The sequence below is a fragment of the Dreissena polymorpha genome, chromosome 13, assembly GCF_020536995.1.
Source record: "Dreissena polymorpha isolate Duluth1 chromosome 13, UMN_Dpol_1.0, whole genome shotgun sequence".
In the NCBI taxonomy this organism is placed as follows: Eukaryota; Metazoa; Mollusca; class Bivalvia; order Myida; family Dreissenidae; genus Dreissena; species Dreissena polymorpha.
The window spans coordinates 51,829,397-51,849,194 of NC_068367.1; the positions used below are offsets into that span (position 1 = coordinate 51,829,397).

General features: G+C 37.7%; 1 protein-coding gene and 1 long non-coding RNA gene across 3 annotated transcripts; one reads left to right on the top strand and one right to left on the bottom strand.

Annotated features, from left to right (window-relative positions):
* Positions 1–1,409: 1,409 nt before the first annotated feature.
* LOC127855446 (uncharacterized) lies at positions 1,410–5,264 on the bottom strand. The gene is made up of 2 exons (XM_052391026.1): positions 3,889–5,264; positions 1,410–1,967 (listed from the first exon to the last, which is right to left on the bottom strand). The coding sequence occupies exons 1-2, from the start codon at positions 4,730–4,732 to the stop codon at positions 1,789–1,791; spliced, it is 1,023 nt and encodes a 340-aa protein (XP_052246986.1). The 5' UTR covers positions 4,733–5,264; the 3' UTR covers positions 1,410–1,788.
* A 772-nt stretch (positions 5,265–6,036) lies between these two features.
* Positions 6,037–9,539, top strand: LOC127855458 (uncharacterized). Of its 2 annotated transcripts, XR_008037550.1 has the most exons (7): positions 6,037–6,433; positions 6,652–6,864; positions 7,131–7,310; positions 7,773–8,047; positions 8,247–8,473; positions 8,612–8,808; positions 8,972–9,539. It is a non-coding gene; the product is annotated as an uncharacterized LOC127855458 (long non-coding RNA). The 2 variants fall into 2 exon arrangements; XR_008037549.1 differs by having other exon boundaries at positions 8,247–8,808.
* Positions 9,540–19,798: the final 10,259 nt, after the last annotated feature.

Sequence of the window (19,798 nt, forward strand, 5' to 3'; positions counted from 1 at the left end):
CCGTGTCTTACTACAAATACACCATGAATAATTTCCCACTGTTTTGATGTGACCGAACATGTAACACAGTGCGCTTAAAATGTGTTCTTTTAAGTTAATAAAATAAACATTGAAAGAACCCCTGGGCTACTCGCGATAGTAGTGATATTCAATAACATCGAAATTTAAATAACAATACGGACCATTTCTCATATTCCGACAAAACAAATATAACTATTTTAATAGTCACATGAGATATATCAAACGTCTATATATTGTGGGTCATGATGTTGTTAAACGTGATGGCCTGTATATTTGTCAGGTAAACGAAACGATGGCCAGTTGGACTGAAAATTAAAGTTTAAAACATGTTTTATTTTTCTGTTAACATTCAAATATTAGGACAATTGTTGTATGCACACTGTTCTGCCAAACGATTTCCATGCTTACAATCGCGATATAAAATCAGAGTAGTTGGAGCAAAACATCAAACGGAAATGTTAAACGTATTTGCAGTTTAATCCAATCGCTCAGTTTTGTACTTCTCGTTCAATAATTTAAGAAATTCATGTTGTTGTTAATACCAAAGACCTATAGAATACATGTATGTTCATCCACGGAAGTTACGCAATAATGCCTGTGAAGAGATTGTATTATTTGAATGAACATTAACGGTGTTTTTTAATGTGCTTAGGGGTTTATTCACATTGCTCAATGACAGAGAAGGCTTTTGTAACTGTCGCTAATATTGCCTAATGTGTCTGCTATGTGTAAGTGGCCTAAAGTATTTCCTCAGAAGTTGGACGTGCAGAAATATTTGTATTCACACTGTTTACGTCGATGCATCTCGTATGACTTGAACTTACGCTAACACAAATCGCACAGTTCAATTAGAAACTTGCAACACAATCTACCCGTTATTAACAGTGCTCTTTCGTATAGCTTAACGTACATTAAATGCATCGCAATATCATTTCATTACTTATTATATCATACCAACGAAACGTGTCCCCGGGGAAACGTTCACTCTTTATTGAAAAAAAAAAAAACAACAACGTTTTGCTGGGCTTTCATTAAACTAGAGTGGGGAAATGTTTTCGATAAGCGTTCAGTTCAGTTCTTGTTTTTTTATTAACTCAATTGACCCAGATTAAAACTAGGTGATTTTTTTTAATCCAAAGCGCCCTGGCAGGGCGGGCATTTTTGTTTTCATCTTTTTATACTTGTTTTTCTGATCATGTCAATATACTGAAGCTCTTTAGCTTCGATGCTATAATCTATGTTTTTTGCATGTAATGACTTATCTTTAAAACCGCTATATCTGTTTTTGAGTCCATAAACATCGTTTCCGCATCCGTAATTTTGAATAAAAAGTGTGACTATTGGTTGAGATTTCAAACGCACACACTTGATTTTAACACCATATGAGATATTATCAACAAACGTAACTTTATTTTGAAAAAAGCAGCAACAACAAGAATCACATTTATAATCGGAATGCTCTGAAGTAAAAACAACAGTAAATACAAATGATCCCAATATTACGCTCATTTGACCTCTCGTACGAACGCCTCTCACTTCAGCTCTCTTAATTCAATATCCAGTACAAGATTGACCATCGGCTTACCCTAAAACATTTCCTCCGGAAACTCAGATATCCATATATATGTGGCATTGCAGTTTGGCTACATAATCCGTCAGAACTTATCACGCGGTTAAATACGTCATCACTGCAGAAAACACACACTCGGCGCAAAAGGGTCACGTAAACGTCTAAAAACACGAAAATATGGACTTGAGTTCGTTTCGCTAACTATTAAGGATAGGTGGACTAGTCACGTTTCCGTCTATATCGAGACGTGCCGGAAGTGCTGGCATATTCTCATATCCGGGTTCCCAGGTCTCCAGAAGAGGGTTCGATTGTCTCGAACTGTTCGCGTCGTAATGCAAGCCGGGCTCCATCCAGTTGGTGGTCAGACCCTGGTGATCTGAAATACGACAAATACATCTGGTGAATACGGAATCCGGATAGTGCCATCTATAATCTCGCCCCTTTTTTCATTAAGGGCGACACTAGACACACGAAGCGATACACGATATTTTTCGCGATAGTCGCTCGACGCACGATAATTTTCGCGACAGTCGCGGCGAAGCACGATATTTTGCGCGACAGTCGCGGTGACACACGAAATATTTAACGCGATATATCGCCCTTGTGTAAGAAGCCCAAAAGGCGATATATTGTGTTACATATATCGTGCGTCACCTCGACTGTCGCGCAAACTATTGTACTTAACCGCGACTGTCGCGAAAAATATCGTGTGTTGTGGCGACTGTCGCGAAAAATATCGTGCGTCGCCGCGACTCTCGCTTAAAAATATCGTGTATCGCTTCGTGTGTCGTGTCTCGCGATCAAAGGGCGACACTAGACACACTAAGCGATACACGATATTTTGCGCGACAGTTGCGGCGACGCACGATATTTTATTACTCGATATTTTGCGCGACAGTCGCAGCGACGCACGATATTTGTACTGTTCAAATATCGCTGTTATAATGTCGCCTGTCCACTGTCAGGTTTTCAAAAAATCAGGGGAGACAAAAAGGGGATATTTTCACGTCATCAAGCATGTGCATCATGTCGTATATATATCTTTTGATATAAGAATATTTTATAATAATGTTAATGTCTGATCAGCAATTAAAATGCATATAATTGATATAGCAAGCTATTCGCTTCTTATACTTCAATCTGTCCATAAATAAATATTTAACATTACATAAATATTTCATAAACACGTATATTTGATGATAGGAAAATCGCTTGGAATAACGATTTTCAATATAACACTGAGTTCCCAAGGTTGAGTTATTAGTTGTTCGATTCTACGGTTCAACGTGCATTACGTGCTTTTTGTTTAAATCATATTATACATGCACACATGCACACAACTGACAAAAGTAACAGTGTGAACTTTATCTGAATATAATTATATAATAGGCATATATATTATATCTGGAACCCTGTTAAGCAATATGAAACAAACGTTTTGCGCCCTTCAAAAGCGTATTTGTTAGCCGATATTATAATAAATATTATAAATTGTTGTTTGCACTGTATGCAGTTTTATTTATGCCGATAATTTATTTGATAAAGCATTATAAAGGGTATTTAAAAAGTAAAATACCAGCAACAAAAATACCGTCTAATTAATGTATCAATAGACTGGACATTAATGTTGCTCGTCAATAATCTGGATAACATATAAATGATGATTACACATGCAATGAAAAGAAATCTTCTGGTTATAAATTAAATTTTACTCCATTGTTCAAATTTCTAAATAGTTTATAACATATATCCTTGTCAATATATATCAAAATTATTATGAAAATTCATTAATTTGTACTCGGTTTACTAAGGCTAGAATATTCTTTTATAAGTGTGTCGAGGGCAGCAATATTGATAATAAATGAATAAAAATTACCGTAATACCGTTTAAAAAAACCTGACAGTGGACAGGCGATATTATTACAGCGATATTTGAACAGAACAAATATCGTGTGTCGCTGCGACTGTCGCGCAAAATATCGAGTATCGCTTCGTGTGTCTAGTGTCGCGGTCTGAAATTAGACCGCGATACACGAGACTCGGAAATTATGGGCGATATTTGAATAATAAAATATCGTGCGTCGCCGCGACTGTCGCGCAAAATATCGTGTATCGCTTCGTGTGTCTAGGGTCGCCCTTTCAACGAGAGACACGACATACGAAGCGAAGCACGATAGTTTGCGCGACAGTCGCGGCGACGCACGATATATTTAACACAATATATCGCCTTTTAGGCTACTTACACAAGGGCGATATATCGTGTTAAATATGTCGTGTTATTATTTCGTAGTAAATACCTTTAAAATTCGGATACAACGTGTACTCATTGTGCATCCAGGCGAAGTGAATATGCCACATCGACCACATTGTATTCGTCTTTCCCTGTGCAAGAAATGTGTTATACCAAGAGGTCGCAACATTCCCGGGAACATTCGGTTTAAAGTCGGATGTATTTCTTGCTTCCGCATACCAGTCCAAGAATCGAACCCAGTTCTTTCTGCTCGGCGAAAATCCCCAAGTTCCCAGGACCGGATATAGGTACACACACTGGCCATCTGTGTAGTTAATGAAACTCTGCCATGTTTTAACCCCGTGATGAATGGACAGACCTTGCAGTGCAAATCCGTTAATTTCTGGGTAATGGTCATATTTGGAATGCACAAGCTTCAGATACTTATAGAAATGCGGCGACACCTCGAGGTCATCTTCGAGAATCACGGCTATTTCTTGCGGATTATTGTTGGGATTCCATGTAGATAACCATTGTCCATATATGCCAACATTTTGTGGATGCACGATCACATCATACGCGCCGTGACGGAACCGGAATTCCCGCGCTGTTTGTGCCGTTAATTGGTCCACGGTTCCATTTATAGAGCGGTCTATCCAGACCTCCAGTTTAACATTGTCATTTTCATAGTGAGCCCTGTTCAGAGATTCTAGTAAACGAAGGACGGAATGTGCCCGATTATAAACTATGACAATTACTCGCAAATCAATCTTAAAGGTGCCTATATTGACTATGTTTACTAGTGCAATATTAGCATCGTAGTAAGAAAAATATATAACGGAAGCTAGTATTCCTGTCACTCCCAATATTAGCGTCAAGAATGAAAATGCACGTGACACACGAACCTCCATCGTACGTAGCCTATTAATGTTGTCTGCTCGCTTGATATGAAATAAGTAACACCCTCTTCACCGATACCATTAATAAGGCGCGCATTTGCAGTATACTTAAACCCACGAGTAGCCTTGTAGCTGTAACAAATAGCCTAGATTGTCGTGTACCCATTTGACATGCTGGAGAGGCATAATTATTATTTGGACGGCCGTGTAGTGCGGCCTCTTTAAAATTGTCGAAATGTTCTATTCGTTACAAAATGTATTGAATTAAAATTATATTTGATGTTGATTTTGTGTTCCAGTTCAAACCGTATTGATTATATAACACAATTACAAACTGCAGTTTATCTCTTGTAGCTAAAATTCTAAAACACTGTATTCTCACAAACGTAACATTGAACATGTGATTTAAAATCCAATAAATCCACATATTGCACGCCAACACTGTATAGTCATGTTGGTCCTGAAGTGCACTTGTCGAAAGACGCTACGCACTAACCGCGTCTATACAGTCAATAGCCTAAACCCAGTATGACAGAGGTTTACAACAGCGAATGCATAATCCTGCATTATGTTCAGCTAAAAGCTAACAACAGCTTTCACGTCGCCTGTTGGTAGTTAACCCTCTTGCTTCATCTCACAGTTATATAAATCAAAACGCTGATCCAATAGAAAAACTGTTAACGAGATTCTAAACGGTCAGCGAGTATTTGTCGGACAGCAGTATTTATCGGACGTTCTATTTATTTCGTGTATTTTAACCCTTAAGCACACTTTTCTACGTCACATACTTACGCGCGATTGTTTTCTCGATGTTGACACCAGAAATTCGTTGAAAGGCAAGTATTGTAGTTAAATAACTGTAATGTTTACAAATTTTGTCGCAATGAAATGTGATCCCCGCGCGGGGGATATTAATAGTACGCGCATGCGCAAAATAAGTCACTTAATAAGGCCCGACCTGTGTTCTTGACATTTTCGGTCGTCTGCTACCATATCTCCATTGTTTTTTCTTAAAACCTCATATTTAGCACGAAATTGATGTAGTCAACAGCAACAAACTATTTACGTTATTGATTTGTTTACATTAAAAACTCGACACACTTTTATAAACAGATATCTGATTTGCTTGCAAAATGTTTATAGTTAACTCTTTGATTAAAGGGAAGCAAACCTTATTGACGACTATACATTCACTGCTGGTAGTTTCGCCCTTGATGAGTTTGTAATAGCTGTGTTTCGTAATATTGAATAGTCTAATCTATGTTAATGTTTGCATGGTTATTTTACGAATAAGCCCCACATTTGATAGCCAAATATTAGTTTAGGAATGCTAGCATTAATTAAACGACTTTAAAGGAATAATTGTATATTTAAGTGTCTGTTTTACAATTGGACTGTAATGCAAAAATGGATTGGATTGCAGAAAACAAATGCAATCAAGGGAAAAGACACAGCTGCAGCGTGGAGTATCTGCTGTTAGGCAGCACAAAATGAAAATTAGTGTCGCTGCACAGGAATTCAATGTTCCACGTAGTACATTGTCAGACCATGTACATGGGCGTGTTGGCGAGACACGCACAGGTCCAGTGAGCCTATTAAACGAAGAGGAAGAGGGGGCTCTTGTGAGTTATCTATTATACATGGCGGATCATGGTTTCCCTATGACACGAAACAGAACCCGTGTTTATATTCGGGAAATCATTAAGCAAGGAGGTTGGTTCGATCATTTATATTTACAATTTAAAAGTCTGTAATCTCATTACGAATACTGTGCATGTAATTGGAATGTTTTACCCTTGACTGTTTCATTTACAACGGACACGTACATTCCTTTATAATTATACGTCTTCATAACACGGTCCCGCCCCTACATCACAGTTGTTGTTGTATTATATGATATTATATTGATTTACTTTCGAACTAACGTACAGGTAGGACATATCCGTAACAAGGTGTCAGAGAATGGGCCGTCAGACGAAAGGTTCCGAAATTTGTTTGCGCGCCACCCGGAACTTCAGGAACGGACGCCCGAGAGTTTGGATCTGGCACGTTCCTCAGTGTCGAGGGAGGATGTCATATACTCATTCTTTGACTTTCTGGACAAAATCCTCACACAGTATGGTGTAAAAGATAAACCGTCACAAGTAAGTTGTTTTATATCTTAAACGGGTCTATATCAACTGACATCAATATGGAATATTTATATGAATTTAGTGAAAATATAAGTTAGCTTTTTAAGGTTTTATTTTCATTATAAGTCTTGTTAATGTAATTTATAACATTATTTTACTTTAAAAAACATCGGAATTCAATTAAAAACGAAGATAAACCTATTTACTTACTGATGAAACGCTTAGTGCATTCAAATCGTAAATTTCATTGCTTACACACTTACTTATACGTAATGAAGATATTCAACTGTGACGAGACCGGTTGGTCGGGAAAAGAAAAAGCCAAAGAGAAAGTTGCTACTGGAAAAAGGAAGCACACCATCAGCCGGAAAGTTATGGGCGGTGGAGGAAACCATATAACCGCGCACCTTTGCGTTTGTGCAGATGGGCGGTTTCTCCCTACACGGATTATTTTCAAGGTTATTTTGTATTCTGTACAAATGCAATGAATTGTTTAAGCACTTAAATATTATCCAAGCTTAAACGCTTACAGATTATGAAATTGTAATATAATATTTGAGCCTTGTTCTGAGAAAACTGGTCTTAACGCATGTTCATAAAGTGTCATCCCAGATAAGCCTGTGTAGTCCGCCTAAACTTGATTTTCGGTAAGGAGGGACTTCCTTGAAACTAAAAATACCATACAAGCGGAAAGTTTCGTCCCTGATTAGCTTGCGCGGACTGCACATGCTAATCTGGGACGACACTTTACGCACATGCATGAAGCCCAGTTTTCTTAGAACACGACTCATTTTAACTCGAATGGAAACAGTATGATTTAATATAACCATTTTTGTTTATAGTTGTGTACGTTATATACATGCTTTTATGTCATGCCAAGGTACTTGGTGATACATGTTTAAATTTGAACAATAATACAGGGTTCATTGCCATACGCGCGTTTTACCGACGGCGTGCCAGAAACATGGCTCTATGGGTGCAGCTCGACGGGGTATATCGACCATGAGTTGTTCCAAACATGGTTCATGAAAGGGTTTCTGCCCCACTGTGGGCGAGCAAGGCCGGTTGTGTTGATCATGGCAATCATGACGCACACATTTCCCTACCAGTTATTGAGGCTGCCAGGGCGAACGATGTTGTGCTGATCGGGTTTCCCGGCCATACCACGCACATCTTGCAGCCGATGGATGTGAAGGTATCTCAGACTCAATAGCATCCTAATCAAACGCCTAAAAATCGTTGAATAATTTATTAACAAGGCTAAACAATCAAACTAACATTGTACTCGAATGCATTCAGTCACATAAAAACACGTAAGGTAAATGAGGACTTACATAACAAGTGTTTTATTTGTATAAGAATTTTATTGATGGATTTTTAAAACCCATTTTCAGATAATTGGCCCGTTAAAGTCAAACATGGCATCCCTTGCGTCTGATCTGGGAATCGTTTGCCCGTCTTTGACTATAGGGAAATCCAAATACCCTGTTTTACTGAAGTATGCGATGGACCGCATCACACCGTCTACCATCATAGGGGCATTCGTCAAAGCTGGTATCGTCCCACTAGACAGGGGAGCCATAGACGAGTCCCAGCTTATACCGGCGATGTTTCCCGCTGTGTAAAATATTAATGGAACAGTTTACCTGCAAAATGATTATCTAATAGCATATGTTTAAAAAAAATGATACACACCTGGCACACATCCTCATATTTATTTATTTGTTTTTCATATTATGAACATATGCGTTCTTTTTAGATGACAACTCGGCCCAGACATGTAAAGAATGTGGACGTTTCACGGTTAACCCTCTGGTCAAGGCCGGTCTAGTGCCCGAGTCACTTGCTGACATTTTAGTACCACCAGCGTCAAAACCTGCAGCTCAACGAAATAAAAGAAGAATAGTTACAGAGGGACGAGTAATAAGTGGTGACGAAATACTGAAGGAGTTAATGGTACGGCGTAGGTATTTAATTACCATAATACAACACCATCCAACATTCAGAAGCAGTGCACATTTTCTATGTGCCACTGTACATTAACACTTATTTCGTCATTACTGTCTCGTGTCATAGCAAATCGTATTACATGCATTTAACAATGGTTTTCCTCCGATAGGAACGAGCGAAAACTTCCGCCGAGAAAGACCGTCGAGATGCGCAGCGAGCTTTGGAAGCCGACGAGGGGAAAAGGTTGAAAGAGCAGGAAGAAATTGAAAAGATTAAGAGAAAAGAGGAACGTGTTGAAAAGCGATTGGCCAGGGAACAGGAACAGACGAAAAAAGCGGACGAGAAAAGGGATAGAGGGAAACTTGCTAACAAGAAGTTTACGTGTGGAGTCTGTTGTATGAGAGGGAGAGTGTTGGATGAGAGCAAGGGCATTGTGTGGTTCGGGTGTGATGAGAAAGTGTGTGGCAAATGGTACCATTTTGAATGTTTGCATCTTAGCGAGCAAGAATACTTGCGAGAGGGTATGGAAGAGGGAGAAAGCTGGTATTGTAAGACATGTAAGCCATGGCTGTATTGTGAAGAGTGAATGGCTGTGTCCCTTGTGTTTCTCGTGCACGAGATTAATGTGAGCTGCTTTTGACGTTTGTGATGTATTGATTATTATAAAACATTATGCATTGAATCAAACACGTGTTTGGTATTAAATAATCATCTTATTATAAATAATACCAATGATATGATAATTTATAGCCTTGTTTCTCTACCTCATATGAAATTATTCCACGTTTATTTATTAATGCGATTACCGTATAACATTTTCAAAGCGACATCAAAAACGGATATTCTTGTATGCACTGATATGGATTCCAATTGTAACCCTATTAATACACACTGAAGAATACATTTTGCACCATTAAATTAATACATTCACTTGATTCTATCGTTTCAGTTCAGAAAAATGCCATTTTAAACATAAGTTGTTGCGATTTACTCAAATTATATAAATGTCCGGAAAATACTCCTGTATATTGTAAAATTACCTCCCTTTGATGACCCCATTTGCGGGCCTCGTACATACGCATGCGCACATCAAAATCCGACTTTGTTTACATGCACTTGTACATGACGAACCCAAGATATATCGGTAAACTTTTCATTCCGTATTTTGCCTTATTAAGGGAGTAATCCACGAAAACCCCTGAATTTCGTCCGACAAATACTCGCTGACCAGTATGTCGTTCTGAGAAAACTGGGCTTAATGAATGTGCGTAAATGCATGTGCAGTCCGCATAGGCTAATCAGGGACGACACTTTCCGCTTTCTATGGTATTTTTCGTTTAAAGGAAGTCTCTTCTACACGAAAATCCAGTTAAGGCGGAAAGTGTTGTCCCTGATTAGCCTGTGCGGACTGCACAGGCTAATCTGGGACGACACTTTACTCACATGCATTAAACCCAGTTTTCTCAGAACGCGACTCATATGATTATGATAACGCTTTTTAAGTTATTGTAAACAATTAATGGTTGTTAGCTAGCTTAACCCATTTATGCCTAGTGGATTCTTCCATCCTTCAAAATTGAATCAATGTATTTCCAAAATTAGGGATGTCTAGTATGCTTATTTCTATATTTAGAATATTTCTTACATAAATTCCTTTAAGCAAACAGCGCAGACCCTGATGAGACGCCGCATCAGGCGGCGTCTCATCTGGGTCTACGCTGTTTGCCAATGGCTTTCTTTCTAGACGCTAGACATAAATGGGTTAAGAGATAAACGCAATCGTACATTATCCAAAGTTGTAACAATGTAATCCCGTAATGCAATATTTTGTTTAATGAAAAAATAGCATAAAAATACAATTATTGTTATGAGCCGGACAAGTCACGCAGTAAGCTTAAATAATTTAATTTTGAACAATAAATTAATGAACATTTAAACCATCCGTTGAATACTCGCGATGAGTGTGGTAATCATTTTCATCATCAACAAAAACAACAACATTTTTTCCGCAGTAAAGCTTAGACAAGATTATAACCTACATAATATATGTATTATTAAATTTATAATTAATGGTAGAAGATAAAAGTTGGATGATAGTGTTATCAACTGGTTGACATGGTAAGTTATGAAGGGAATAAAAATTGCATCTAATATTGAAATTGCACATCTAATATTTACTTATTTACTTACAAGACATACGTTAAGAAGAATGTGCACAATCATATAGAGAAATAAACACTTGTGGATACAAATAATTTATATGGTTTGTCTGAAGTACTATAATATTAAGAATCTGCTTGTTCGAGACAAAAACAATCATTGTATATTATTAAGTCGTTTTTTAACGTGTTTTTTAATTATCAATAAAGGTAGGGGGGATATTGATGCAGATTATTAAAAAACGAAATTATTTGCGTATACTTTTTTAATTAATATTCAAAATAAATTATTGACATGGAACTTAATTTTGAGATTGCATACACAAGTTTGTATAAATGAATTTGTAGTTTAAAAATTCACGTGAATCAAGTAATGCACAGTTTAAAACTATTATAATGTGAATGTTTATTAATCAATAACATTGACATGTAAATAACAAAACAGACCATGTAGCACATTACATACATCTACAGAAATTTTATTAAACAACAATACATATTTAAAGAGTCACTATTGATAAACCAAACATCTATATTGTGTTCCATGTGGTTGTAAAACGTGATTTCCTGTATCCCTGTCAGGTAAACGCAACGTCGGCCTATTAGACTTTTTTTAGACAAGCTTTAACATGATTTGTTTTTGAGTATATAACGTCTCTCATAAAGATTTACTTTAGGTAAACTTATTTGCATTTAAATCCAATTCTATCAAACTACTGTGTTATTGAAAAGTAATTGTTTAAAGATATAAACCCATGTTTACCACGCATATATATATATGGGTTTTAGGAAACGTACCCGGTCAAGCGAATATTTCTCAACCCTTGCAGGTTTGTTAGCCGCATTGTTGAACCTGTTCCAGGGGTCCTGGTACTTTAATATCTTTAGTTTGTTTGCTTGCGCACATCTTTTCTGTTTTTACATGGGCAGTTAGTTCAACAATGGCAATCATATCGCCCTCTTAGAACCGATGGCATTTTCTTGTCTCAATATTGTTTGCCCGGAAATTGCAGTTTCTGGTTGAAATTTGCAGTCTTCTTCAAGCCACCTGGTCCATGTAGAATAGATAGAGCTGACCCTTTTAGCTAGCATACTGGCAGTTTGATAATAAAGTAGATCATGATGTCGCTCAAGTAAAATCGTAGGTTGATGGATAACGTGATAATCTCTGTCTTTACATGCGTTTTGCCAGATTTAAACATACTACTTTCGGGATAATATTCCCAACTGAACATTAAAATGAAACGTATAATATAAACACGCCAGTTTTCTTCTTATTTATAGTAAAACGTATCAATGTTTCAAGTAAAACCTTCACCGGTATTGTCATTTTTTGCTTGAAGTTATTCATATACATGTATATGTATGAATGTGGTTTTGTTTGTACTAATGATTGTTGATTTATAGATATAGAAGAGCAACAACCTTCATTGAATTGTATGAGGCACGGACAAAAGAAGCACATTGCAATAGTGCATCGCGTATCTTAATGCAAGCAACATTTTGAACATCTCCACTTAATTTTTCGTTCAAATCAGTGAGATATACACCATTTTGTTTAACACGAGAACTAATCCGGGATTTGCTATTCTTTGTACAGAAAATTAAAACAAGCAGCCCTGGATTATTATTAAAACGAGATTAATCACAGATTAACGTACGGAGTAATAACAGTAAGGAATAAAATGTAAAGCGCAACCACTGAATCAATCAGGCTTAAGAAATAATTGACCTTTTTAATTTGATGTTTATACACGGCTCCGATGTGACAGCCGTAAAATAATTGCACACTGCGATCAGTAATGGTAAGAAACCGACGGACATTACTTGTTAGGTATGCCATTATGAATAGATGGAATACCTGTTGCGTGTTTTAATCTATAATTATTGCATATGTTTGAGTTAAGACGTTTCTTTTATTCTTTAAATCATGTTGATATAATCTGTTCAGTAAAGACACTAATTCACTGCTTAATTTGCTAAATTGGAACTGCTTATACATACTTTTTTCCGTTTCAAATGCGTAGACTCACCCATCCTTCTAAATTGGATCAATTTATTTCCAAAATTAGGGATGTCTAGTCTATTTATTTCTATATTTAGAATATGTCTTACATAAATTCATTTAAGCAAACAGCGCAGACCCTGATGAGACGCCGCATTATGCGGCGTCTCATCTTGGTCTACGCTGTTTGCCAAGGCCTTTTTTTCTAGACGCTAGGCATACATGGGTTAAACCTTTTTCATCTGCATGTACATTCGGCTAAACCCCGTGTTGTTTTTCTCGAAGCTCTGGCCGCATAAAGGATTCAAAAAGAGGTATCTTTACGATATTATAAAAAATAAAGAGCAACCGTATCCGGCCCATTATAAAGTTTCGCTTGTCTTAAACATTTCCAATATAGTATGCTGATCTAAATGCAAGAAATATACGATATACGTGTATATGATTCAGGCAGGGTTTTGTTACATACTGTATGCCAAAACGTTTTCGTAGCGTCATTAGGGTACACTAAATATTTGAACTAAATTGTTTGATGTCGAAATGACGTCATCATGGTTGTGCAGTAAAGTTTGGTGTTAATGTTGATTTAATAAACAACGGAAATATACGAAAGCGTCGTTGACCCGAGTGGATCTCCATTTCCGGTTGAGTTGCATTTTCAGTGTAGTTGCTGAAGCAGTGGAGGAGTACGAATTAAAGTTTGAAGTGCATTTGGACTTATTCGAAAGTTTGAAACGCATTTGGACTAATTTGAAATGCGTTCGTAACAATGTATTTCTAAGCATTCTGCGTGCATTCATTTCAACTACCGAATTAGGTTTGTTTGTTTACAAATACAGAGCCAAGAACCTTTACTGCGAAATTTGAATTTCGTGAGAATGCGGAATCACTAAGCGGTGGTCAGAGAACTGTAGAACTATTAAGCCGCGTTCTGAGGAGAAAACTGGGCTTAATGCGTGTGCGTTAAGTTCGCACAGGCTAATCAGGGACGACACGTTCCGCTTTTATGGTATTTTAAGTTTCAAGGAAGTCAATCCTTACCGAAAATCAAATTAAGACGGAAAGTGTCGTCCCTGATTAGCCTATGCGGACTGCACAGGCTAATCTTGGACGACACTTTACACTGCTGAAGAACAATCGACGGAAAGGATGATGCCAGTAAGAAGCCGAAAGACAGTGTATCCCTCGTTTACAATTATAAGGGCTTCTTTTCGATCGTGTTGTTGGCATTGACAGACGCTCAGTACAAGTTCTTGTTGGCGAAGGTTGGTTCACCTGGCTCCAATTCACGCTGTCGTATTTTCAACGATTGTCAGCTGCCACAGACCCTTCAACGCAATACAGTAGGCTTCACAGAGCCGGTTTCTTTGCCTGAAGACGACCAGAACAACGCTATTCAACCCGCCTTATATTCGTTACCCGGTACAAATGAAGGAATCAAAGCTACATATGCTCGGATTAAGTCAAATTTATTAACAACATTGTTCGCGTAAGTTGGGAAAAAACCTTTAAAATGTTTAAACCATTCGCTTAAAAGTAAGCAGATTGTTTTTTGGATTACATGACTAATACAGTAATGAAAATGATGATACAACCTATATATTTTTTCAAAGACTTGTCAACAACATAACACTTGATCAAAAGCTTTGTATGAGTACCGCTAAGGGCAGTATGCATTAATAAATATGTTCACCGTATCTTCACTTTATCAAGGTGCACTGATATGGTAGTCTACTCACAATTTAATTACTTAAGCACCATGTTCTGATTATTCCAAGCCTTTCGCGTTTACAAGCAAGCGAACAGTGTGTTTGGTCACAAAACATTCAACTATAGGAATTTATATTAACTTGTTAACGCTTCAGATAAAATTTTGTGTAAGTTGTCATGTGAGTTCATGGATAGGCAGGTGTTGTTTCGCGTGGTTTGCTAGCTTATTTTGAAATGTTTCTATTGCGTTTTTAGATCTCTATTATGTGAAGCTTTGAAATAAATCTTCCTGTTTTGGTGTTTGTTAAATCACGATAACGATACATAAATTCCCTGCATTTGTTATTTGTAAATTAGTTTTGGAGACAAAAATACTCTGAATGGATGTTATCTGAATGACTTGCCACAATGTCTGGTATGTCTGATTTGAATAAAAGATAAAAGAGGATCACAGAAGAACTAGCATTCTTGTTCATTAGATTAACCCATTTATGCCTAGCGTCTAGAAAAAAATGCCTTGGCAAACAGCGTAGACCCAGATGAAATGCGGTGTCTCATTATGGTCTGCGCTGTTTGCTTAAAGGAATTTCTGTAATAAATATTCTAAATATAGAAATAAATATACTAGACATCCCTAATTTTGGAAATAAATTGATCAAATTTAGAAGGATGGAAGAGTTCACTAGGCATAAATGGGTTAATATAACACTTCCACAAAAACCAACTCTTGGTCAAGACCGGCACTCACACTTGATGATGGTTTACAAAATATACGCGTTTCAACCTGTTTACTTCTAATATATTATATTCGTTACTCGGTACAACTGAACGAATGAAAACTTCATGCTCTTATGACGTCACACGTTTACAGCGCTTAAGTACTTTAAAAGCGCTTAAAAACATTCTATTCTGAAACTCAAGTCAAATGTGCTTACTCGCAATTGTTCGGAGGCCAAGCGGTACGGGTAAGTGATAGATATATTACACAAGGCTATGTTGTACAAAGGACACCTTCTAAATCACTCGCCCTCGGGCTTAATCTCTTGGGCCGATACTGTCGAAGGTGTGCCAATCTCGGGGGGGGGGGGGGGGGGGGGTAACTTCCCAAATTTTAGGGTAGGGGTGTCCCGATGAGACTTCCGAAATCTGACCCATTTTTATACCGGAACTCTGATAAAGTAGACACATTTTTCTTTTTTAAGCATACCCATTTGTAAACGATACCATTGAGAAAGTGGACCCATTTCAATACAAGAATTTTGATAAACGGGACCCATTTAAATACTAGAATTTGATAAAGTGGACACAGTCGAGTTTCTGCATCTTTCCCGTTACTGAAATTTACTGTTTGATACCAATTTTTATACAAGAATGGCATTCATCATACCCATTTTGATACTGAAACTTTCAAATCAATATGCATTTATATACAAGCAAATTTCTGATTTCAATACCCATATCTATACTTAGATGCTCAAAACAATACCCATATCTATAATTTCAGTCGAAAAACACACCCCATATAATCGGCACACCCCTATATACCCGTATATAGGAAGTTACCCGCCCCCCCCCCCCCCGGGGTAGCCAATACGGGAACATGACATCCGTTGAATTTAACAACATAAACACGTCTTTTTGTCTTTTTGTTATAATAATTATGGCATTCTTATAATAACATACATCATGAAATCTTTTCATAAATATTCCAGTTTTAGAATATAGTTCGACAACATGTTTTGACAGCAATTATTTTAACAAGTATGCACATTTTAATTTCAAACAGCGATTGCTATACATTAAAACATTTTTTTAAGTTTGCATACACTGAAACATGAAAATATGCGCACATCTATTGAACTTCAATGTTTCCGCTGCTGATAATTATGCCAGGAAGTACAGGTAAACACTATGGAAGCGTATATTGTACACCCCAATAAAATGGTCATGACGGATTAGTTTATATCGACTTACTATGAAATAACATGGCATGTCGTCATAGTTTTGTTGTTTTTTCCCGCTTAATTTTAGTGGTCATAACGACATTAAGATAAAATCGCGACTTAAATGTTTCCGGCTTTTGCCGAAAAATATTTGGTCGACATAATCTAGGTCATCTCACCAATGTATTGTTGACGATATATATCGTCATATTAATATCGAAATATACAAATACAAATGTTATATCCATGTCGTCATGTCTTATGTCGAAATCCAGTGATCCACGCAGATATTATTCAAAAAAAAAATTAAACAACGCCCTTTGTCCACTCAAATTATATCGACTTGTCTTTGTGTTATATAAACACCAGGGCCGTATCCAGGATTTTTTTACTGGGGGGGCCCAACCGGGGAGGGTTTGGGAGGGGTCCCCCCTCCATATATATATACTTTTTTTAATTTGGCACTTTGCAAGGTGAATTTTAATGCTTATAAAAAACGTATTTTGTGATATGAATTAATGGAATATAACAAGTAAATCAGCACATTTCGGAAGTCTTAGGCTTTAAACATTGGTGTGAATTCACAACAATATTAAAAGCTTTAGATTTCCGAAACTTACAGGTTTAAACTGACGATTATCCACATCAACTCTCGTATTGCTTCCACCATTTTTTTTTTCACAAATCAATAACGTCACAGGTTTTTTTAATCTGATTTTTTGGGGAAAGAAAAAAATGCGCGAAATGCCTAATTTTGGGGGGAAATAATGAAAGTCTTAAATTATCAATTTAACATATTTTACTGTTTTCAAACAAATTCAAGGAAAGAGATAATTTAATTATACATTTTTTTTCTACACTGGATCAGGTTAACTTATATAATGAGATCGATTTGTTGTTTCAATTTTCATTTTTTTACCAATGAGCCACTAATAGGTTGATATTACTCAATTCTCGGTACTCAATTATTTTAAATACTTAATTCTGCCAAATTCTTATCTGTTGCTCGGCAAATTTATGAATCTGTTTTTCTTTTAAACAAACATGTTAACTATCTCATCGTAGTCTTTTTCAGTGATTTCCTTTCAAAAATTATAAATACTCAGTTTTAATACCTTTGTCAGTGTTTTTGTTCCGGTTCAAATTCAGGGCCCTATTCTCAATGCAAAAAGTATATATTGGGACTTAAAATCCCCAATAAAAGGTTTAAAAAAAACAATTAAACTTTTAGAAGGGAAAAATACATCTAGGGCCTTCTCAAAGAAGGAAAAAAACTTGAGTCGGCAATTATCAGACCATAGTCTACGACCTCCTGTAGCAGTTGCTTCCATTCGCTGCACTTATCAAAATACATGTTACATCAACCATCGATAGATGAAGCAATTATGATCACAATGGGGGACTGATCGGGGATGTGTGTACAAGGCGATAAGAAAACATTGCCTAGAGGCTTATCTCGATTGGCGAGCGTTAATCCCCTTGTTTATCAGGGACAATAAAACATAGCTGCTCTTTTGTTTTGAGGGAAAGTGTACTGTGGGCCCTTGCACGAGAGAAAAAATTGCAGTGGGCCGATTATTAAAAAAAATCATAGTTCGACAGCCAGCTGGGGGGGCCCGGGCCCCTGGGCCCATGGCCTGGGTACGGGCCTGGGAGACATGCACATACCACATTAGGTTTCGTCCTTTCATGGTGGTCGGTAGCTCTTGGAGTGTTCCGGTGACATTATTGATTCTATTTCGGACCTCCTCGTTGGTGGTGCGGACTGTGTAGGAGATGCCGGTGAGTCTTCGGAAGCATCTTATTTCGATGGCCTGTAACCTTCTCTCCAACTCCACTGTTGGTGCCCATGACTCACAGGCATACAAAATGGACATGACTAAGGCGCGAATCAGGCTGATCATTGACCAGAGGGCCATGTTTTTGTTTTTTCCAGATGGATTTGAGTTTTGTGAGCGCTGCTATGGTTTGTCTGACTTTGACGAGAATTTCAGGCTTCAATCCTGTATCTGTGACAATTGCTCCCAGATATTTGAAGCTGTTTACAGAATTAAAGATTTTAGCTTCTCGTCACGGACCCTGATGTCAGTGCTGATGCCGTTAATTTTTGGTCATCAGTTTGGTCTTCGCTGTACTAATATGCATTCCGAAGGTTGTATAGGTTTTGCCCAATCGTTCCACAAGGCTCTCTAACTCGTTCCGGCAAGACCATCTATGTCATCGGCACAACATAAGCTTGTGATTGATCTACCTCCAAAGCTGACTGTCCCTCGTGTTCTTCCAAAGCGTCAGACACGATTCTCTCCATGAAGATATTGAAAAGGGTGGGAGAGAGCAAGCAGCCTTGTCTCACTCAGACTTTGGTTTTGAACCAGTCCCCTATGCTGCTGTTGAAGTAGACAGCACTGGTGGCTTTGTCAACACCAAAGAGGAGTACGGTGAATCAGGTCAGATTGGCATTGATGGTGTAAAGTGTCGCGGAAGCCTACATGCTACATACCATACCCTGTCAACTTTCTTCTTAGAACCAATGAAGAAAAGGTAGAATTCATGTTGGTGTTGTAATTAAGTCTCGCACAGTGCTATGAGATTGAAGATCTGCTCTGTTGTGCTACGCCCTTATCTTAATCTTCAGCGATGATCTTTTCCGCTTGATGCTTCAATTTGTTAACCAAACTCTTTAGCATGACCTTGCTGGGGTGACTGATGAGGCTGATATGTAGTTCTTACATAGCTGTACGTTTCCTTTCTTGAGGAGAGTGATGATGAGGGATTGCGTCCATAGTGTGGGCAATTCCCTTTCTGCCAGATCTTGTTGCAGATGATCAGTGAAACGCTGGCCATCTCTTCCACCCTGCCTGCACCAGCTTCCTGGGGATGTCGTCCTTTCCTGCTTCTTTCACTTTTTCCTCGATCTGATCGCTGCTTTCAGTTCTTTACGAATGATAGGGTGGTTGTCGTTGTTAGTTGCTGGAGGGACATTCTGGACATTTGGGTCTCCTGTGGTTCTTAAGTAGTAAAGCTCGGAGCAGTATTCAGCCCATCTCATCAGGATGCCTTGTTCTTAAGTCAAAAAGTTTCCATCTTTGTCATAGATAGAGGTGGTTCGTCTTGCTTTGTGCTGTCAGATCTTTCACCAACTGGTATGCTTTCTTTGTGTTGTTATTCTTCACGTTTTC

Bases quoted from the DNA above. Each gene is read 5' to 3' on its own strand.
- LOC127855446 (XM_052391026.1), bottom strand. From the start codon at position 4,732: ATGGAGGTTCGTGTGTCACGTGCATTTTCATTCTTGACGCTAATATTG. The intron at 1,968-3,888 runs GTATTTACTACG...GTCGTATTTCAG, and splicing joins GTTGTATCCGAATTTTAAAG to ATCACCAGGGTCTGACCACC.